A 23,993-nucleotide genomic window follows, 5' to 3' on the forward strand; every position below is an offset into this window, starting at 1 on the left:
GAGAGTATTACGTATAATATTTTATTATATGTATATTCTTGGAGTGCTCGTAGCTTCATTATAGAACGCAACATCCGCAAGTGACAGATCGAAGGCGCCCGTGGCGCTCTTCTAACAGGAGAGGATCTCACGTAGATGGAGCGGTCGCAAAAAACGGCAGAAGCACACGGTAGCTAGATCGACGGTACGTCCCGTCCCGTCGCGAAGGATGCCGCCAAGGGCAGGTCCCGTGGAGGAGGTGGTGGTGGCGGTGCGCCTCCACGCGCCGTAAACTCTTTTACGATTACAGTTTCATTTTCATAAACGTCAAAGCGGCGCCGTTTTTGTCGAACTTTCGCGAGAACTCGGCGCGGCGCGGAACTCGCTCCTTTCGCTCTCTCTCGCGCGCGCGCCCCGCGTCCTTTACCCAGGATAATACCGCCGTCCGGCCGCGTTCGACACCGAGGTATACCTGCGCGCGTCCGCGGTGTGTTTGCCGTAAGATAATTAGTGTTTTGCCGCGTCTTCGTACTCCGGCTGCCCGACCTTCCCTTCCTTTTCCCTCGTCTCCGTCCTCTCCTTCTTCCCTCCCTCCCGTCTCGTCCGGGGAGAACCTGGTTTTGTTTGGCCCTTGATTTATACCTTTTCTTGAACGCCGTCGGGACAACGGTACCAACGATGGACAGCTCGGCCGTCCGGACGAATTATCGTTTCAATCTTCGCCGCGCGCTGTCACGGTTCATTGGCTGGGCCTATGATTATACACGTCCAGCTTTTACGCGGGGAATATCGGCCCCACGGCCTAGATTTAAGGCCGTTGACGTAAGCGCTGTTCGAAATTCATCCGGGAATATTCAGGAAATCTGTCGAGCACCGGGTGCTTCGCCGGGAATGATCGTTGCGAGAGAACGAGAGCCAATCCGGCGCGCCACATTTCATACAAACCGAGCGGCATTTGTGTCGCTTTAGTGAAAGTTGTTGATACTCGATAAAACACACGTTTAAGCTGGCGACACACACCTATAGTGTTATTATATATAAAAATTATAATGTAATTCGATTGTATTGACGTGCGTCCGATGTCCCGCGAAAATTACGAAGAGGTTGTTGAAACCGATACTTCGTGCACAACAATTTAACACATGCCTACGCGGTTTCAGCTCGATGGCAGGTCGAGAGGGTAAGTAGGAAACAACCCGGGAGAGAGGATCTGGAAGAGGAGATGGACGGGGAAAAAAAGCAATTACGCGAGAGATCGGGAGAGCAGTGGCGGTGTTATGGAACGGAGAGGAGAGTTCGCTCCTCTTCCCTTTACGACAGTGAAATTATTAATTACTGTTTTGTATGCCGGCACGTCGCTTTTGTGAACCGTGAAGGAACGTCGTCCTGATGGCTCCTACCTGGCTTGGTCCTTGCCTGTGGCAGCCAGCGCGCATGCCATTTGTTGTAATTACGTGGCGCATTTGCCGCAAAGATTTCGAGATCGTTTACGTGCTTTCACGAAAGAGTGCCCGAGATATAATAGGATTAGAACCTCTCGGTTCCCAAACAAACGCAAATATACCTTAAGAAATAAATTCATGTCGAATAAATTGTTTAAATTACATATTGATATGGTATTCATGGTCATTAATAAATTTTAAATAATTTTTTACTCTTGAAAAAAATTAAGATATTCGTTTCTAATTTCAAGTTTTTAAAGTTATTTAAAAGTCAGTTTAATTAAATATTCGACTTCAATTTTAAACATGAAGCTACTTAATTTAAAAATCAAAATTAAAAAACTGACAGCCCATTAAATTTATAATAAATCAATTTTAATGAAAAAATATCAGGATGATTTCTAATAAATATTATATGTTGAGCATATCTCGAAAATCCGTTTTCATCGCTCTGAATTGTGTGCGTTGGTGCGGTTAAAAATGTAAGATACGCAAAAGTACAAGCGATGCGGCATAAAGCAGCATATACGTACCAGAAAACCGGATGTATTGTCGAGAAGACAACGGAAGCGAACCGTGAAGCTACGTTCGAGCAGATGACAATGCTGGGACGAGAGTGCGTCGTGCAACGGCAGGCTTGCACTTTCGGCAGGCAGGAAAGAATTCCACATTAATTGCCGTTGCAATTCCTCCCGGTCTTCACTGTGCACCAGTTCGTATACACTCTGGTGGACGATGTCAGACTAGAAAAAAGGAAGGAGACAGATTTTGTTAGCGGATTTACTTATCATTGTCTGTTCTTCAATATTTAGTCAGTGCACGCTTTATGTTTGCAGTGCTTTGCTTTCTAAGTCATATCTCTTTTCAATTTAATTAACATTTTTTCCTCTTTTCAATAAATTTCTCTTTTATCTCTTAATATTTTTCGTACACTGAAAATATAATAAAAATGAATAAATTCTGAATACCATAATTAATTTTTTTTATTCATCTTAATTTATTTTATCTTTAGAATATTTTTGTAACTTTTATTATATTCACTTTGTGTGATTTTACCCACTGTAATTTGTACTTTTACGTTTCTGAAGGAAATCCAATTGTACGAAACGTAAAAATAGATTCACATCATGTGATTACGCACATGTGGTTTACTAAATTATCAAATATTACGTAATTTTTTTTATCAACGAAACACGTCTGCGAAACCGAATGGGTGATACATATATCACGAAGATTTGTGGCCGACGTCGAAAATAATAAAAACAAAACGTGAGATTCGCTTATCCGCGACATGCGCAATACAGATTTTAGTGCGTCCATACATAATTAATGCTCGTTTATTCGCAGTTTAGATACTGGCTATAAAACGAGTTAATAATAGTGCTCGCGTTCCTTGCCTCGCGGGCACCTGACATTCGCGTTTATCCAATCTAAGAATTCGTGCATACATTCTATCGTGTGTCACGAACGTGCGCGAACTCCGGGCCATTATTTACGATTAACTCTTCGACTACCGTTTTCCTCGCGTCAATCCTCGTCGCAATCTCGTTTACGTTGCCTTTGTACCACGGAGGACCACGGTGCGTAGAAAGATTGCTACATGACGATCAGACTTGTCTAAACTCCAAGTAAGCCAAGACCGGTTTCCGCGTTGTTTATATTTGCGAAATATATCGACCCGTTTCCGTATCAAAATGATCACTTTCGAGACAGAGGAAACGATTTTAATCAGCTTGGAATAATTGCAGTCCAGAAAATTGAAAGACCAAAGAGTCACAAGGTTTAGAAAATTTGCGACATCTTCGGAGATTATATATTCTTTTAAACATTGAATTTAGAAATTTTATGAATTTAAAAAAAACTTATATAAGTAATGATAAAAATAAATAGATAATAGAAAATTGTATTAAAAATTTTTATTTAAAATAATCATTTTCAAGGCAAAAAAACGGCTGGAATTTAATTAGCTTGAAATTTATTGCAATTCAAGAAATTGTAAGACCAAAGTGTTGCAAAAAGATTTGTATGTCTTCAGAGACATGCTGTCTTAAATATTAATTTTTTAAAATTTTATAAATTTAAAAAAGAGAATTTATGCATATAAATATATAAAAGTATTTAAAAAACATGTATATAAAAATATTACAGGTAATGTAAAAAATGTTACTTAAAAACGTGCAAATTTAATTAATATTTTGTATGTATTAATTGTATCACATATAAATGTAATTTCTGTATTTTTTATATGGTACATTTTAATTTTTTTAAAGCAAGATAATATATATGTTAAGGTGGTTCTGCAATAATAGCAGTGGCACAACTATAAATTGCATTTCTAATAGAATTTAACTACAATAAACGTGGAACTATAAGTTTTAAGGGTGTTCAACCGTATTAGCAGAGTGGCGCAGTGGAAGCGTGCTGGGCCCATAACCCAGAGGTCCGTGGATCGAAACCACGCTCTGCTAGAATTTTTTTTTTTTTTTTTTTTTTTTTTTTTTTAATAAATTTAAGCCAAAAATATATATAGTTTGTAGATAAATATATTCATAAAAATATTATTGTAGAATGTAATTTAACGATTTTTGCAGGCGTAAGAAGAGCATTACTTGTTATCATATATCGTGATGTAAATTTTAATTCTGCGATTTCTACAGAATTTCCGCCTGTTGTGTTGAGAGAATAAACTGATAGTGTATCGGCTAAATATCATCAAAAACGTCAACTTGCTGAAAATTTTTTAATTTAGAAATTCATTAGATTGTTAATTACGAACTGAAAATCTTTTGTATCTAATTCAACAAAATAATTTGATCACTCTTTTTTCACTCAACAACATATTTTGGTAATAATTATCTTTAATAAAATTTTCAATAAATAAAACCTAGATGTTTCAAAGAGAGCATGGAGAGAAGATTGTTAAAACATCGTAAAAGCTCTATAAAGCACCAAACCGTAGTAATAGTATCTCTAGGATCCTCGGGTCGCGACCGGGCGCTTCGCGCGACATTGGCGATCAATGCCGTCACACAGAATTACATAACAATTTCAAGTGGAAAAACATGAGAAGTGGCAGGCACGATCAATGCTCTCTTTCTCTCTCTTTCGCATCGTTGTCGTCGTTGTTACTGTCTCGCAACTTCTCGCTTATGACCAGCAGCAGCAACAGCAACAAACGCGACGGGGAGCGTGGCTAAACATGGAAGTCGTGAGATCGTGGCGCCGCTGATATACCTAGGCACGAACGTACGTAGGTAGAGGTATAATACACCCGCTGGTCATGTACACGGGAGAGATACAACGCGGGTCCGGCGTTAGAAACGTAGCTCTGGTAGCCGAGGGAAGTCGCCTCTCTCGTATCGTACTCTCTACCCGCGTGATTTATTATATTATTCGCCGGCGAGTGCGAGCACCCAAGCTGACAGCCGTGACCAGGTAATGGCCGATGGAGAGAGAGTCAATTCGATCTGTTGGAGAACTCACGGCCTAGAGCAGAACTCGGCCAGAGGTTTGGATGCGTGTGCACAGCGTCGATTATCGGATTAAAAGTCATGCGCATTACACCACCTCGACCTGGCCAGGATCGCTTCATTGTCAGTCCTGTTACGAGGTCCAGTGACGCGAAGTAAGTATATCCTTGAACACCTATATCTATACGTCATGTAAGATGCTCTTCGCAGCGAACGCGATGCGTCTTGTATACATTTTGTATTCATATTCTTTGGAGAAAGACAAATAGAGGGTGCCTAGTTTATAATACATTCATAATTTTTATAATTTATTGCTCGCAGTAAATGAAATTTTTCTAATTTAATATGTGTAATAAATGACATTTTTATAATTTAATATTTATAATAAATTTAATGTATAAAATATATGTGCATTAAATTTGTATTAAATTATGTTTGTATTAAATTTTATATATAAAATTTGTATTAAATTTTTGTATTAAATTTTATATATAAAATTTAATACAAACATAAGCACTATCTTCCTAATAACTATAATGTACTAATATTTACATTACTGTCCGAATATTATGTTATACTTTTCGTCTTAAAATTAGTAAGGGCGGTACTCTGACGAGCGACGGGACAGCAGCACAACACATCGAACGAGCGTCCTATCAATTTCTATTACAGTTCTTCGTGAGCCGCGTGGAGCTACGTGGCGTAGAAAATTGTACTTCTTCCGTGCGCGGACTCATTGCTCTCGCCGGAGACTAGTCCCGGATTAATTATGCGCGATAAAGTGCGTCGGACACGTGTAGCTACATGTGCCGTATGCGAGCCAGTGTCGCGGTACGCGACGTCACGGCCGATCAGATATTTTCTGAAATAATGCCGCTCGGTTTTGCCGAGTACTTACATCCCACGTCCGAGGATGAGGCCTCTTCCTGTTTTTGCCCCCACGTGTCATCCCCGACGCTCGGTTGCAGTTCAGTTTATACCTCTTGGGTCGATATGCAGAAAATTACTATGGATCTGGGATCTGCTGTGTCCGTAATATATCACTGTAATGGGCGATGTATCAACTTGATGGGTTTATGCAATGTCATTAAAATTACCGCAATAATGTAATAATTGTAATTTAATTGTTACAATGAATGCGCTGTCATGATTTTAATTCGCAAAGGTATTCAGAAAATTACGACATGGACGGTGCTTCAAAGCAACACGAATAGAAAAGACTTACAGAATACATATTTATATTCCCAACATTTATTCCTACCGTTGAGAAGCTCGGCTGTTTTATATCGAAAATTATGACACAGTCGACCATTTGGCATGCCTTTCATCGCGATTTAATTACGAGATAATATAATATTAATATCATCACCCTATCCGCAAGTTTATTAAATTCATTAACAACTCGCGCGCTCTGACTTGAGTCCCGAGTAAGTACGACAACATTCGCGTCGCAAGCGCAAGTTACATATCTCGTAATGTCTCGTATACACGGTGGATCATAATCGTCAAGATACGGGCGCCTAAGAACGTTCGATATCGACAGCGAGAGCGCAATTTCATCGCGAGACGTTTCCCGGTGCATTCACGCCGATCGTAAAACTCCGAATCCCAATAAATATGATGAGGGGGAGAGGGGGAGAAGAAATTCCCGACGAAACCCGCAGGTAAGCTGGGGAGAGATAGGAGTCCCCTGCGAGGAGATGAGACGAGTCCTGGCTCGCCGTGGGAGCCAATGAATTCGAGCGCGGACCGTTTTCCTTCTTCTTCTTCTCCTTCTTTTTCCTCCTTTTCTTCTTCCTCCACCTCCCTCTCTAGTCGCAACCCCGCTGCGATTGCGAGAGCCGCTCTAATTTTAATTAAAGATTACACACGATTTCCGTGGTAATCGCCGTTCGTACCTCGTACCCCGAACACACAGTGGACGTGTAATTGCACCAGCCGTGTATTCCACCTTCGTCCTGGTGCCCCTTCATTCCCGCACGCATATGTATATCGCGGGAACGACGAGAATAAACCCCACTTGTAATTCTCATTGATGCGTACGACGCGGTCGATTATTTTCTGCGCGCCGCGGCCGTTAGAACGCGCTTGTTTATCTCGCGATTGCGCACGGCAGAATTTTATCAATAGACAGAACTTATAATCTTTTCGAACGAATAATACTCGCTAATTATTAAAGAAATGATCTACCTTTTTTATGACATGTAATTACAGATATTCAAATATTTTTAGAAATTTTTATGGGCAATTTTTAATGGGCACATAATATTAATTAAGATTGCTGTGAACAGTTCTCTAGCCTTATTAAAATAAACAGAATAAATAATTATAATCATTAGACAGAAGCTTGATACATAGATAAATTGTTTTATAGAATAGAAATTAAAATAAAGCAAGTTGTTGTTGCTTGTAGAATATTTTTATCTTGAAATTTTTTTTAAGATAAAAATATTTATATATTATTTTAAGATAAAAAGCCAAAAGTTTCTGATTGATGAATTAAACTTCAAGAACGCAAGCAGACAAAGAGATTTTACTATTTCAATCGTTCAACTTCAATGAGTAAATTTTTTGATTAATATTCAGATATCAAGATATATTTAATAATATTTAAGAAATTTGTGAGAAAGGGGAGACAGATTGACGAAAGCTTTGTTCTACAAATAATTTATACTTCAATGTTGCTGAAGAATATATATACAGAAATGCATTTCCCGTCACACGCAAACGTAATCGAATCAAATCTCATTGCGACTGAATAAATTCTTTACGTTTATCCGTGTGCTACTTATTATAATTGGAATGAATAACCAATTCGTTATTTATTGTGCCATTGTCCATTGATTGCTGTTATTATACACCGCCCATTTAGTACAGAGAGAAGGATAGCGCGCGGAGCGTAGAGTTTTCTGGGATACGTTGTTTTGCATAACGTGGTCGAGGTCAGGCGGTGTATTTTTAACCCTTTAACCACACAGTATGCATCGTCGGCCGAGCGCTGTTACATTTGATTCTAATAGCACGTTTCGCCAAATACTTCGACAATTCAACAATTGCATCTCCCGATGCGACGCCGCGCATAAACGAGAACGTTGGCAAATAACGCCGCGCAACGTAACGCCTACTGTAATATCTCGAAGCGATTCCGCGGTAATATACGAGTCCAGCTCTTAAAATCGTCGATCGATAGAGGGCAAGCCGAAGTGTAAATTGCCCTTAACGCCACCGCGGCCGCTTTATAAACGGCCCGCAATTACATCTTACGTCGTAATAGTTTGTCGTCACGTACCAACGCATAATAGGCCTCCAATCTGGGCGATCGCTCTCGTTAAGTGGCCTAATCACAAATTATATTTTAATCGCCGGTCGATACGGAGCGCCCTCCGCCGCCGCGCCCGCCACCTCCCCCCCTCCCGCCTCCCCCCGCCAACCTCCAGGGTCGACTTGACGAGGATATAATTGCACGCTCACGTGCCCGTGCTTCTTACGCAAATTATAACCGGACTGTGTGTCAACCGTCGCTGACAAACGTCGGAGGACGGCCCCAAGAAACTCTCTGATTCGTATCACACGAATAATCAATGTAATTCCATCCCCCCCCCCTCCTCGCCCTCTCGGCCGTTAATGCCATTACGTTTTCTTGGAAGCGCGTTTCAGCGAATTGCAAAAGCCCACCCGTTATCGATACATATTAAACATTCCCGAACAATATCAGCTGCTAGTCCTTCGCCGTAACTTCCTCTCCGCGCGACGGAGACGGACGTAATTTACACGTGTGATACGTTAATGCGATTGCTCGTACATTCAAGGGCGTTTCAGCGTGTAGGGCGCTTCTCGTTTTTTAGGCACGTAATTACTATATTTAATTACTATGGATAGGATGTACGCCTCTTGCTAATATATTATACATATTTTTTGACTGATGTCATTATGATGATTAGTGCTAATAAAAAAATAACAGTTTCTTCTTCGCCATTTAATAAATTTTAACAATCATTTCTTTTTTCGAAATATTTTACTTGTTCAAAGAATGGGTACACTGAGTATCTACCATGAAGAATTTCAGCACGTCAATATCGCAATATGCGTATCCTCCAAATGTGTTTCAACACCCAGCTTGATCGCGGCAACTCTTTTCTCCTTTATCTTACCTATTCGAATTTATCAGGGAACGCAGCACATAGAGCACGCAAAAAGTTATTCAATTCTGCGACGGATACAACATTAGCTTCGCGATATTAGCGAAATAATTACAGATATCCTTCCGATCGACTTATTGTTAGTTGAGTTAATCGTGTGCAACCGAATCAGTATTACTCTGAGTTGCAGGTATCGAGCGTGTAAATTATATAGCATCGTTGCGCCGACTATACGCGCCGCCATTGTCTACGTTTTAAATGAACGTACTTGATCGCGATACAACGGGCAAATTTAATACCTTTATCGCGGAAGCTTTAGAAAAAAAAAAAGACGAAAGCGTCTGGCGCTTCTCATCCAGGATTTAATTACCTGTGACAATATAATAAGGCCTGATATGATCGTAGCTAACGCATTGCGTAACGTGCTGTTAATATTGAATTTTTCATCGTATAATATTCGCGTGCGATATGTAATGCGAAATAATTACGAAGCATTTTAATTACACAACCTAAATTAAGGTATATACGCGTGTCATTATCTCTGAGTTTACACAGATAATGGCGAGCTTATATATTATCATTAAGAGATGCGACAGATTTTCAAAGTGGACATTTAAATATAACAGTCAACATTATGTATTAAAAGTTACACATATCGCAATATTAATATGAACGAGATGAGTGGACAAGTGAGTTTGGAATTTGCTATAAACGTGACAATGACAAGCGCATGTTTTTCAATTCGGTGACAGACGATCTGATGCAGCAATATTGCTGCATCTCGTATGCAATTTTATTGCGTAATTAGCTCGAGATTGCGCTAATTAAAGCTCCGGCCTACGGCAATTAAAGTCTATGGAAATCTACCGCTGGTTTGAAGCGAGATGAATTGCCTTCCTACATTAGGAATTATTCATCTACCTTAATAGCGCTAATAACATACAAAACGCGTAGCTTTGTAATTGCATTTTTTTCTTAATCGCTTGTTGTTCCTTAAATAACTGCGATATTTGGGATGCTTAGAGTAATCGTTCTTTCCTGCCTTTAGAGCATTCGCGATGTTCGGCGCAAATGCCCGACCTTGGATTCCGAAGGCGTATAAATTTGCATCGGTAATATTGGTTAATAGCCAATCGAATATCCATTCTAATAAAAATACATTCCATTTTATGAATCCATAGACATTCCGACAGGAAATGGCCTTCAACAGTATCCACACAATAACATCGTTATGCAAATATTTGAGCTATTTATTCGTACCAGATCTAGACAATTTACAATATCAGTTTAATACGATTTGAAATAAATATGCAAATTTTAAAATATATTTTTCATTAGTTCAGTAATAATATATACTTACGTAAATGACGTAATTCTAATATTTATTTCTATAAATTCCGCTTTTGAGTTTATACACTTCATAGATTTATTCGATTGTTTTATATATTTTTTATATTTTATTTCATTTATTCAATTATTTCGAATGTTTTATTTTACATATTTTTTATATAGATATATATATTCAGCAAAAATTTCTTGCCGCGTCCCTAACGTGAACTAATGTGCATTCGTACGATCGTTTGCATCGTCTGTGCATTTATGCAAACTCATTTCGCATTTTCACATGTTCCTGGGCGAATTAATTAATTACAGTACCAACTCGATGTCATCCGCGCGCGAGACAGCTTCTCCGCTGATCCGTTGTCTCTCTCTCTCTCTCTCTCTCTTTCTTTGTCTCTTCTTTTCTTTCACTGCGCGCCCGGGCATCGTTTATCTCTTTTTCCAGCTTTTTTTCCGTGCTTACCGGGCACACCCGAGAGAGGCCAGTCACCGACGGACGGCGCGGCGGCGGCGCGACGGCGGCCACGATCCGGTAAGGTCCGTCCGTATAACGTTTGTTACCATTGCTCGTTTAAATAATCTCGAAACATGCGTCCGCGGACGAGAGAGAGAGAGAGAGAGAGGGGGGGGCAGAGCGGAGAGAGGGGCTCCGCGCGCTCGTGCGCGGTCACGGATGGCTTTACGATCGGCCCTCGTCGTTAATTAAGAGCTTGTAATTATTTAGTGGTGGACGCTAGCGCACCCCCGCCGGCATCGGCGCGGCCTGGGCTCTCTCCGTCGGCCAAAGAGAGAGACTTGATTTACATTCCTGCGAAGAATGCGCCGGCCTCGCCTTCCTTCGCTCTATTTTCTTTTTCTACTCTCACAACACCCCCGCGCTCCCTCTCCCTCTCCCTCTCGCACGCCAGCTACGTTCGCCGCAGAACTCGCTCATCGCAGGGCCTCTCCGTCGCTCTTTCCATCACGGGCCGCTCAGATCATTTTCGTTTTTCTTACCGTCCCTTGAACCCTCTCGTCGGCTCCTATTTCGCAAACCTGTGACCGTCGCATCGCGTTGCCTCGGTGACACGATTTTGAGACCGAGATGGACTTCCGAAGCGAAACGCTACCGTGAAAAGTATTTTATATTGAATAAGATATAAAATTATATAAAGAATGAGATGTAAATAATATGAAGAATGAATAAAGATGATTCCTAAAACACCTAATTTTTTGAAAAAAGATTTTTCTATAATATTTCTAGAAAAACTTATGTCGCTCGTAAAAGAGAGAATTAATTCACGAACGAATGTTTTCTTGAATACACTTTCTTTTGCACAAATCGAACATTTCTAATCTTCAAAATGTTTAAAAGCCTAAAGTTCTCCTAATGTAAACCAAGCAAGGATTAAATGCGAAAAGTTTTGATGCCGATTTAATTCTTATTGCTATTTGTTTTCCACCACTAAAGTGTATTCTGTCATTTTTAGCAGAGATGGAGATTTTTCGAATAAGAATATGTATCACGATCACTGTGTTTCATAAGATTAGCACAAGAAATATTGTATAACTTAATTAAAATCTAGAAAAGCATGTAAACGTCAGTGTAGATACGTGGAAAGTAAGGACACCGGGATACACCAATGCGTTAACGGTTAACACATGACAGATGATGTACGAGCGGCACGAGATGCGTGTATCAATCGATTTATGAATTCCTGTCGCGTTCGAGGTTTCCATATTATATTTTTTATTATATATATTTTTTTATCGTGAGGAATATCGATCAAGAGCATCGTGTTTATTATAAATCGAGCGTGTTTCACTCTACGGAACGGAATTCAAACACGATCATGAGGCAAAAATGTCGCAACAATGCGCGATATAGAAAAACGGAAATTATTTCCATAATGTGGAAAATTATATAATCCGATATTTGTAAAACGTATGACGATTATAGATTATAGTGAAACGAGTAATAAAACACAGTTACTTCTGTGAAATTTAATTGCGGTCGATGAATACTCTCTGGGTGCTCGAACGTTAGTAGAGCACGGCGTGATATTGCAGGCTTAAAAACAGTGTCACACTACGACATATTCCGCATCCTTAATTATCAACGTGCCATTTGCATTTTTCAGCAAATACCATGCAGATGGGCAGGTTTTTGTGTTTCGCAGAGCGGAAACCCCTTCGCTGTCGTTTGTTTCGCATTTCCGTAAAGCAGTAATGGACGAGAGTCGAAGGAGCGTTTATATTTTCACATTTCTACCTTCAAATTGCTCCGGGGATAAAATTCAAAGCTAATGACGTAATAAGTTAGCGGATACTCTTCTACGTGCTCTCCGTATATCTACACAGATATGGAAAACGGTTAACGTGTAGCAACAGCAGCGGATAGAGAGTTGTCTTCAGCTATTTCTCGTTTGGTTCTCGCGAGATTCTGCAACCGTCTTTTTCCGACGACGCAATCTGAAGTGCATACTCTTGCGTATCTGTGACGCAAGAGAGGACTATGAAGAATTATGATAGCACTCACGTATATCGAAATTATATTTGATTAATTAATCTTGTTGTATAGTTATAATATCCGCTTTGATATAGTTGGGCTTTTAAAAATATCAAGAATTAAATCTTGAATATCTGTAACGATACATTTAATGACTGCATATGGGAATGCAGCTTTTGTGTGTGCGTGTGTGTGATATTTTTTTATTTACCCAAGGAAACCAGCTCTCTGATAATTTTTTTCTCTCGCAGAGAAATATAACCAAATGTAAAGTTGTTTTGAAAATTACATATGAGGGCAAAATCATATTTCTACAGAGAAATATCCAACAAAATATAAAAATGTAAAACAATTCACGTTTTTATCTTGGAGTAAGCATGATAATATTACATCGTATGGTATCAATATCTTAACAATAAGAAAGAATTAATACCAAACAATGAGCTAAAAGATAGAGTTAAACAAATTAGATTCAACGCGTAAATCAAGAGAAGAATTAAATAGTCAGACATTAGGCATTTAAAAAAGTGATAAAAAGCTCGTCTCTCGTAAGGCCCGGGTTCGCGGGCATGGCGAGATTTTGGTTTTGCGAGGTGAGAGGAAGAGAGAGAAAGGAGAAGAAGGAGGAAGATGATGTCACACGGAGGCCTCGTGTTATCGATCGTACGTGCCGTATCCTTGCGCGCCGTGACAAACGAGCGGCGCGCCGCGTCACGAGGAGGGCCGCGCTCGCTCGCTCGCCCGTCGAACTTGAAAATCGTTCTCGCGATATTTCAGTGTCACAGCGGAGGCAGGTACCGAGGGTACCGTCGCGGGTGCCCCACCGGTGGTACGTCCGAGCACCGGTACCGTGACGCAGGGCCACGGCCGGGCCGTTCCCCAACGAAATAAATCCGGTCCGGTGCGGACACCGGGCGGAGCCGCGACGGAAACACGATTCGGTCGCGATCAAAGGGTCCTGCTACAAATTGAAACAAATCAGCCGGGTAATAATAATTAATCCGTGATCGCGCGTTAATAATTCTCGTCCGACCCCGCGACTGGTCTCGACTATACTCCTCCGTTGCGATACGATCGTATTTTGCGGCATCCCGACGTCGACATCTCGTCAGCGCGAAAACTGACGCAATTTGCGTGTTTCGACACGGATCTATTGGATTATAATTCGCATAATTGCTGCCGTCTCTTCCTTGCTGTTGATCTGTATTGTAACGGAATGTGTAGACACCTTGGTAATATGAATTATCAATCGAATTGGAAATTATCAATTAAAAGACAATATTTCGACCTACTTAAGTGGTTGTAATAATCTATGAAAAAATATATGTACCTATATAGATAAAAATATATAACGTTTAACGTCTCAACATGGGTTAAAGATCAACTATTGTCCAAGTGAAGATAAGAAACTTCACACATGGAAAAGGATCTCCATAGACTCCATATCGTATTGTGAGCTATATGAGAAAATAAGTACTTTTATTTACTTTTGTCAGATGCTTCTATGAAAAAAGATGATAAAACGTTTCAGAGTCCAAGATCCACTTCTTTTTCTAATAGTTACACAAAGAGATAGTAAATTTAGACATCTTTGTAATAAATATTAAATAAAAAAGCTATTGCAGTACAAAATATTTGAAAAGAAGAGAAGAAGAGGGAGAGAAGAGGGAGAAAGAGAGAGAGAGATGCGCGCATAAACAATAAATTTCAAACACTCGCACACTTACCCAGACAGACACACTGTAACATAGGTACGCGATGGAATATCGCGGCCTCGAAGTTGAGCTCTCAATTACACCAGAGAATTATGAAGCTGCGGTGTTTGACCGATTCAGGCCCCTCCCCGCCCCTCCCACTCTCGGAACCCTCTTGCGATTCTTTGTGATCCTTCCTTACGTTATTCCTCTCGGGCCAAGAAACGGGGTGAAAGGCGAAAGTGCTCCGGGGCAGCCCGATTGTGTCTTCATTAGCGACTATTAATTGTCAAAATGTGCCACATAATTCAGTTCGCGCGCGCAACGCCCGCTCTCTCGTTCGGATCGCGCGCGCGCGAGGCCCCGCCGTATATATTTAAGCTTAACGTGCTCAATTGATTCTCGCAGAGAGGCAGAGAGGTAAGAGGGAGAGAAGGGCCCCGGGGCCCTAATCCCTCGGTGAATCATTCGCGATATCTACGGGGAAACGTAGCGATCGGTGCAACGGCGCCGAGACGCCGCCGACGTTCCGAGGGAACGCGCGCAGCTCGTCGGACGCGGGTAATTGCTAATGGGTAATTAATTCCGGGATAAAGACGGGGCGACTCGGCTCTTGACCCCCTTCGACGCAGGTACGCTACGATTCTCACGGGAGACGCCGCGGCGGAAGGCGCCGAGCTTGGAACGACGAAAGATCATGGTAGTCTAAAGTAAAGGTCGAATCGTAATTTGCAGCGAATTGTATGGTAAGAGACGAAGAAAGGGTTGAAAATTTACTGTTTCGCAATAAATAAATCGATAGAGATGAAATTAGAAAGATGCCTAAAGAATGAATGTATATTCATTCGTAGGGACATCTGAATGTAGGGGAATTGTGCCTAATATCGCACCCCATTTTTTTAAATCAAAATTTTGACTAAAAACTATAAGAATATAACTAAACCGCATTATTTTATTCTAGGATTATCGTAATATAATCTCCATATATGGCATGAATATGCTCAAAGTTTACTAAGGAAAACAGAAAAAGTGGCATTTTTCGACATAAAAAAAAGTCATACATCTCTACTTAATCAAGGTACTAAGATTCGCATTAATTTCATCATATATATTTCATTGCATATAAATTATACTATAATCCACATAAGGACATTCGGATCGGCATCGGGTCTATCCAGTCTTTGACCGACTTGTGGACAGTAGAGACAGATCCTTTCCATGACCGACTTATGAACACTAGATCGAATTAATTGTACACGAATGGAATTAGCGGCGTTACCGGCGTCTGCGAGAAATGAAAAGGATCCACACGAAGATAGGAATGTAAGCGAATGTCGGTTTTATCTTCTAATAACGATGTAACGACTTAGTTTCTCCGTTAATATTATTTAATTTCAACGACCAAGGTTATTGTTTTTCTTACACTGATGAAGGCCATATTTAGGGCCGAAACGTTTGTTTATGTATTGTTTATAATATAATAATTTTAGCACAAAGACCTTGCTTGTTCGCCAGCCCTCTTATTTAAATTAATAAAAAAAGTGTCCCTAATATCGCATTCTTATATATTTTTTGTTAAAAATACAATTATGACACACAATATATGCTGGAAATAGAAACAATTCGAAATAGGGCACATAAGGTTAGTAAAGGTATCCCCTTTTAAAGAATTAAGAAAGCCCATGGGGTTTCACGGACTATAGAGTGGGGTGATGTGATCAGCATCCGGCCTGGCGGATTTACTCTCGGAAAAAGATCTTGTTACACATTAGACAGGAGGCTGAGAGAGCTTCAGAGATATCCTAGAGGCAGGCCAGTTACGAAAAATGGGCGGTATAATGAACATTCCTAGAGGGCGGAATTAGGAATACTACAAGGAGGAAACATAACCGATTAAGGTATCACAATAATAGTTAGCAACGAATATCTCTAATTTAGGAATAAAATTAGACACAATATCACATGTTTTCATGACAGAAATTCGTTCTTAGTACTTAGTACATATCTTTTTTGCTGTATTAATAACGGAAGACACCTCTTCCGAATTTTCGAAACCTCGTTGAAACTATGAACTGTCATGCGATATTAAGCGTGTAATTCCCCTATTCGATACAAAGTCTTAAGTTACACACACACACACACACACACACACACACACACACACATTCACCACTTACATTTATACAATTATTATAACATTGCATAAAAATTGTAATTTAAGATTGTAAGAATAAAGTTTGCTTCGATCGCATTTAATTGCAATAACTGGAACGTTAAGGAGGAAAGAGAAACATTTCCACTTCCAACGTACCTATGTCTTTGATTTTTAAACTTTCGAACTTTTGTAACGTTTGTAACTCTCTAATGAGTTATAAATGAGATCGATCGATTATTCATTTTAAGCGTCCTTGATGGTAATAACTTTTTTTTTCTTAAACGGTGTCGTGTGATCGATAATTTGCTTTCCCGAGGCGCCGCGGCCGGTGCGCCGTGGGGCCGCTTCATTACACCTACCGGTACGCCAAAATATTACGCACGATAATGTAAATGACGGCAAGATTTATTCGTGTCCAGGGACAAGCGAGATTTACGAGAAAATGGCCGTTCGAAACACGCGTCATACGACAGAAGGAGGGGTAACGTATTGCCGTCGACGTCGCGTTCCACGTGCAATTTTTTTGTCGGCGCTCGTTGCCTTTCTGCCCGTCTACTTCATCCTCATATCATCACGGAAGCGTCTTTCTGATCCACCGAGAGATACGCGCGAAAGTACGAGCATGCTCCCTTTCGGAGTCACGTAAGTCGCGATCTTTTAATACCTCAAACGCTAACAAGAACTACGGACGCACGATTTCCCGCGCGCGGGCTGCGCACATACTTTACTTAATTACTGCCCATTTTCCGATGCAACCTGTGTACTTTGTGTTCTTATATAACTGCCACATTCTAAACCTTCGACAAAACGAGAGCAGAAACGTAAAATCTGTTCTCGTCATACGTTGTTTTCATTTTTTATATTTTTTAAAACATACAATTTTGCTATTTTTTTATTTATAAATTTAATGTTTGATTTATAAAATAATTTTTTTTTTCAAGAAAGACAACAGAATTTTAAATATCTTGACGTGTGGCAACTTAATTGATTTATGTTTAATTAGAAGCCGTTTTTTTTATTATATTATAATATCACAAGCGAACTTGATCAGTATATGTATTATTCTTGATATTTCGAAATTTAATGAATAAATGAGTCAAAAAATGAGCAATTTTCTTTTTTTAGTTGTACAATTAAACAATTTTTACCATTCTCCTGTGTTTATGGATAAATAAAGTATATCTCTAATAAACCATCTTATTTCCGAGCAGTAACTCGACATTTTTAAATCGCATTTTATACGCGAATTGTTACAATCTTCAGTAAAGCTATTTGCGTTTTGATTCATCTTAACGTCACTTAATTATTTCTGAATCCACCATGCGATTACGCGTGTAGCTTTGTGCCGCGTAATCCAGATACCTCGTACAAATAATTCATCACCGCACCGGAGTGACGCCGCGTGTCGTGCGTTCGAGTACTTTTCGAGTCCTAAATCACACACGACGACATTTCACGCGCCGGACGACAATTAATACGCGATCGCGGCTACAGATACGTAAACGACGTAATGGCGAGATACAATTCACCGTCGTCTTTGCGGCTATTAGGCGCGCGTTATCATCCGAGAGAAAAAAGTTTTTCAGTTATATACCGCACGGCGGAATCGCGCGCACGAGAGAGAGAGAGAGAGAGAGAGAGAGAGAGAGAGAGATTTAGCAACACTGAAGTTTCTCGCCGTGTGCTGTTATTATTTCTTATAAATTGCATCTTTACTGCGCCTCTAACAGACGCGCGGCACTATTAGACTCTCTCTGATGGATTTCATCTCGTACGCGGTTGCGTTTATGCAAATTACACGTACTGGCCGCCGGGCACGAGCGGGGCCAATCCGTTATCGCTTTATTACTATCATTACTATTTATATTTAATATCCTTACGGCGTGCCGTAATTAAACTTGTCATCTCTGCGAGATTAATCTTCAACGCGCCAAACCGCATTTTGCGCCAGATATAATTGACGTTTGCCCTACAATGTTAAATTTCTGCGTTGCTGTAATTAATAATATCTCGGAAAAAGAGAAATGGAAATTATACTTTGTCAAATTAAAATAAGAGAGAGAGAGAGAGAGAGAAAGATCTATACACTGAGAAAAAAAATTGTTAATCCCAAAAAATATTTAGTCCGATACGTTCAACTAAACATTTTAGTTAGTTAACTAAACATTAGTTGTTTCAACAATTTATTTAGTTTCTTTAATCAAGAATTAATTAATTCAACTAATGTTTAGTTAACTATAACTAAAATGTTTAGTTGAACGTATTGAACTAAATATTTTTTGGGATTAACAAATTTTTTTTCTCAGTGTAGCTATACAGTTTAATGTTAAAATTCCGAAAAGCTCCTAATTATCTTTAATTGCATTATCCACCGAGCAAAATTAAAATCGAGATCTCAGAATATAAAATAATACAGTATACATGGAAAAGTCGGTTTATCCCGAAGGGAGTCTACCTCGGCTCAAGGTCTCTCTTTTCCTTTCCTCGCCTCCCTCTTTCTCTCCCTCTTCTTTTTTTTCTCTCCATTCCTACTTTCCTCTGCCTCGCTCCCTTCGCTCTCGCGGGCGATAAGCACCCTTTGACCTTTCAGTTAAGTTATTACTTTTATCCGGCGTGGGTCACGGGGCATAAAGGCTCGTTGAGCATCGAATCGACTCTATCAGTCCAATTAAGCCGGCGTGCCGGCCGCGCGAACAATCGCGAAACCGCGCCTCGATCCCTTAAGCCCACGACCACCTAACGGGCCAGCCCTTGCACACCCCCGGCGGCTCTCGCCGCGAGTCTTGTGTCGCGATCTTTTTTATATTTGTCGCGTGAGATATGGAACTAAAAAAAACCCGGCGGTGTCGGCGGAGACCGCGGCACAGACCGCTCGCTGAATTACATTGTGGGTCGACTCGGCGCTGTCATTACGCGGTTTTTCCCTCACCGCGAGACCAACGTAGGCCGCTGCCTGCCTAGGTCTTCAACCGGGCTTTCTCGAGCTCGGTTATCGGGGCGTGTAATCGCATCGTCCGAAACGCCCCGTCGCGATTACGTCGACTCGGATGCAGCGCGGCGAGAGCGCGCTCGCGAGAGCTCTCGCGCGCGGTCATCGAGTCGGGAAATCATCGCGCGGCCGTCGCCGCGTCGCGTCGCGTCGCGTGCGTCCGCCGCAAATACGGCCGCGCGGTCACGGTTGAGCGGACGAGGGTTTTTACATTAGGATCTCGTGGGCGAGATTTCCCTACGAAGGTTGCGGATGGACGTGAGCTGATGGATCTGAGCTACGAAGCGACCGAAACTCGAGAACCTTCAGCGCGAGATTGAGATATTGATTTTTGATATTTGTAAGGTCCACGTATTTTGGATTTTTAAGTAAAACAAATCTGATAAAAATTATTTACTACGTTTAGATACCTCGCTCTCATATCGAACTTTTCAAACTTAAATCGTAAAAGATGAGTGTCTCATAAATATATTTATCATACCTTCGCTCGTTTAATGTGAGAGCTGAACATTAATTAACTGCAATTTTATTAAAAGATAAATTTCCATCATATGTTTGTTAATAAAAACATTTTTCTTAATAAACATTGCGAGTGAATTTCTTTCGCTTACTAATAAATTAATAAATTAATTTTGCAATACTCATTTTGATGTAAATACAAATGATAATCTTTAAAAAGAGACAAAACTTTTTGAATGGACAGTATATTGTGTGGGGATAGCACTAAAGAAATATAAATGTATTTCCAGGCTATCGTATAAAGATGATCACGTAGCATGTAGCGTTCGAGGGGGTGCTTTTCATAACGTTACCCAATGCTTCCTTATAGCACATCTGCTTATGGACGAGTGCGCTGTTAGCTTCGCGTGCATTTGCTCGCGTTTCTACGAGCACCCGCACCGAGGTAGATTATTCTCATTACGGATGCGGATGAATGATCTCCGTAACGGGACGGGGTGCGTTTTAAAGATTATGAATAATGATTGGGAAATATCTTTCCCGGATTTAACGAGATCAGAGATTATCGAAAGATACAATAATAAGAATTAATATTTATACCCTGGCTGAGGTAATATTTTTCGCAATGATTTCTTTACATTTATTTAGATGCATATAGCATAAAAAATTAAATCAAATCGATTTAATTAGGGGAAGGGGGGATTTTACTACTCCAACCGGAGCTGTGTTTCAAGTCTGACAAAAGTCGGCGCGCAGTCATGGTTGGAAAATATGTAAAATATATAAAAATAAAAATAAAAACTTTCGCGCATCATTTACCGCGCTTGATTCTTAGTTAGCCCGTTTTCTATATTCATTAATATTTATATACACACATGTATATGTATTGCAGATAATTGTAAGCACTAGCGGATCCTGACGTCGATAATATGAGAGGAGTTTCGGCAAAATGATTTGATTTGATATTTTTCTTAGTATCACGCTTAGCTTTTATTTTTGATCCTGCTTCAACGTTTAATAAATTTTTTTCTTAGATTTTTTAAACAAATTCAATAAAACTGATTTCTTTTATTTAGAAGAGGGGTTTACCCCCCTCTCCCTTGGATCCGCCAGTGCTTGGAAGATATAATTCTTAGGAAGAAATACATTGCTAAATAAAATATATATTGCAATGTAAAACACATAAACGATAGGTGTGGTGGAGAGAGGGGAAGAAATGGGCTATTAATCATGCGAAGAAATTTTGTAATGTCATTCCTTGTCACGTTAAGTAATTCCCGCCACAAAAGATAGAAGGCGAGATTCGTCTGGTGTACATAATAACTGTGTACGAGAATCAACTAACGTGAAACAAATACTGCAAACACCGTGATTGAAGACGCAATCGTACTACAATCGAAGATAAAGAGAAAAAAAACAGAAGAAAAATCGTATAACGAGACGACCATTTTCCTCGAACGCGCAGCTTCGTGCGAAGTCATCGTCCTTGTTTTTCTCAATATATTGTACGTATATACGGTACCGTTGCGTGCATTGTTACGTCTCAATGGATACTCGTGCACACGAAAGTTGGCGTAATAATTCGAGCTTGTTAAAGAATACGAATGAAGGGCCTTTCAATATAATTTCCAACGCGTGTTCCGTAAGATCCGTTTACGAACAACGTTGTAAAATACTATCACGATTATCAGAAAATCTGCGCCACGAAGGTATAAGAAACGTAAAACACGAGTGCGCGTGAATAATCAATAAATCATGAGAATTGAACTACCGGTGCGATTCTGTGGATAAGAAGACGAATTATATCGTAAGATTCATCCCCGCTTTTCTATTTTCAAGTCAAAATATAGCATTAGTTTTGAATATAAAGTAAACTTATTATAACGATTAAGATAAAGTTTAAATACATTAGAAAGAAGATAAAATGTAGTATTAATTATTAAATTGATGTAAAATTACAATATTTGATGAAGCTGAATTATATTATAAATATTATTTTTTATAAGGCATATTTTGTTAACTATTTTTTAGCACATACTTATGACACGTTTCTAGTTGATAAACTTTATCTAATGTCTTCGAATTATAATTTTTTCTATTAATACACACCATCGAATTTATTTTATAAAAATTGGCTATAAATAGCAGAAAGTAACAATAATAATAATCTGATGTGTGAAATTAAAAGATAGATTAATTTCTATCAATATAAATTTTCTTTCATACATCTTAAAGCAATATAAAACTGTAGCGCACTTTTTTCCCACAATCACATTCGCGCGGATTTCTGCAAGAAGTCGAATGACTTCCGTCATTCCCAACGAAACCGGGGTGGATGATTTCCGTTCGGTGATTTCGAACGCATACATACGCGTATATATGTGCGCATATCGTGAGGGGTATTTAGGAGGAAATCTAGAACGCGCTCATATAACAAACCGCTTCTTGGTTCTTTTTTTTTTTGTTGTCTCGGATATGCGGTCATCGAGTCAGAAAATCATCGTCCGCTATTTTCTGCAATTCATACTCAACGGCGTTCGCGTGCGCCCCGTATAGAGAGTCATCGGCTCGGGAAATCATCATCCGTCATTTGTTACAATGTATGCACATTGCACTCGCGTGCGTGCCCGGGGTCCCTCTCTCGGTGTGTACCGAAGGGGCTCGAGTGACGGTATTATGCCGGGTAGTCGAGCACCTATCCCCCGTATAGATGGATGATTCTTTAATGCGCTCTCGCGTGGACGGCCGACGATAACGCGATCGAATTTTTTTTTTCTCGAAATACGGAGAATGTAATGTATGCCCTGTCTCAAACGTCTCACGCGTCTTCCGTCCATCTGGAATCCATAGATTTCAGAAGCCAAATTATAAAATAAAATTTTTATAGCGTATTTATAAAATGCTGCATATAAAGAAAATTAATTTTCTAGATCATATTTATAATTAAATTGGTAAAAAAATTATCAAAAATGATTTTTACTTGACCCAACCGGCCACACTTATCAATTGTAACATTCACATTGTGATTGAAAGATTTACATACTTAAGAAGAACCACAACCAATGTTACAATTGATAAATGCATGTAGCTGGATCGAGTGAAAAGCATTTTTATTAATTATTTACTAGCAAAGTTAAGTTTCTGATTTGTCAATAAATTATGTTTAAATACACATTGGTCAATTATTTATCATTCTAATCCCTCATAGTTTCGATGCGGAAACACGCAGCAGTACGGAGTACTCATGCGACCGATTTCACGTTTCGACCGCGTCGACGATTTGGCGAGTTTGGGAAATTAAAGATCCATCGACACCTCACGCCGTCATTAAATCCCGGCGATTTCGAAACGATCGGAACGCGACGGATGGACGTGCCGTTGAGAGCGCGCCGATGTATCGGCATGAATATAGCGTAAAATCGGTTTCTACACTGTGTACACAATTCTCTCGCGTGGAACCAATAGCCCACGCCAGGGCTGTGGTTACACACAGCCGCTTTATCATTAAGGGGAAACCTCGGTGTTCGAGCGGGAGCCCGAAGTATTCAAATGATCGTGCGCGCGCGGGAACGCCGGTAGCAATCGAATGTGCAACAGTGTGGATCGTGGCCGCGCAATTAGATTCGGTCTGCACGGTCGAATCGGGATCGGATGTTCCGTGGTTCCCACACCGCGCGCGGATCCATTCGCCATATACCGAGGAACGCCAGCCGGGGGACGATCCCCTCTCGATACCCGCGATCGCCGACGGCGGCGATCGAATAAAATCGCCGGAGTTACGTCGCCTTTAACGAGGTCCTGCCCGGCACGATTATCCGGTGTCATAATTAATTAAGG

General features: G+C 40.1%; 1 protein-coding gene and 1 non-coding gene across 3 annotated transcripts in view; one reads left to right on the forward strand and one right to left on the reverse strand.

Annotated features, from left to right (window-relative positions):
* Window positions 1-23,993, reverse strand: part of Ss (aryl hydrocarbon receptor spineless) — a 31,507-nt gene that overhangs the window by 6,201 nt on the left and 1,313 nt on the right. For both annotated transcript variants that reach the window (XR_011721634.1, XM_071723868.1), the window contains exon 2: window positions 1,955-2,164. Coding sequence is in view for 1 of the 2 variants with exons in the window: in XM_071723868.1 (XP_071579969.1) it covers window positions 1,955-2,092 (138 nt within the window). In the remaining variant the exon portion in view is untranslated. The remainder of the gene's footprint in view (window positions 1-1,954; window positions 2,165-23,993) is intronic.
* Window positions 3,818-3,889, forward strand: Trnam-cau (transfer RNA methionine (anticodon CAU)). The gene has a single exon. It is a non-coding gene; the product is annotated as a tRNA-Met (tRNA).

The sequence above is a fragment of the Temnothorax nylanderi genome, unplaced genomic scaffold (genome assembly GCF_030848795.1).
Source record: "Temnothorax nylanderi isolate EJ_2023f unplaced genomic scaffold, tnyl_v1.0 TNYL_tig0659_pilon, whole genome shotgun sequence".
Lineage (NCBI taxonomy): Eukaryota > Metazoa > Arthropoda > Insecta > Hymenoptera > Formicidae > Temnothorax > Temnothorax nylanderi.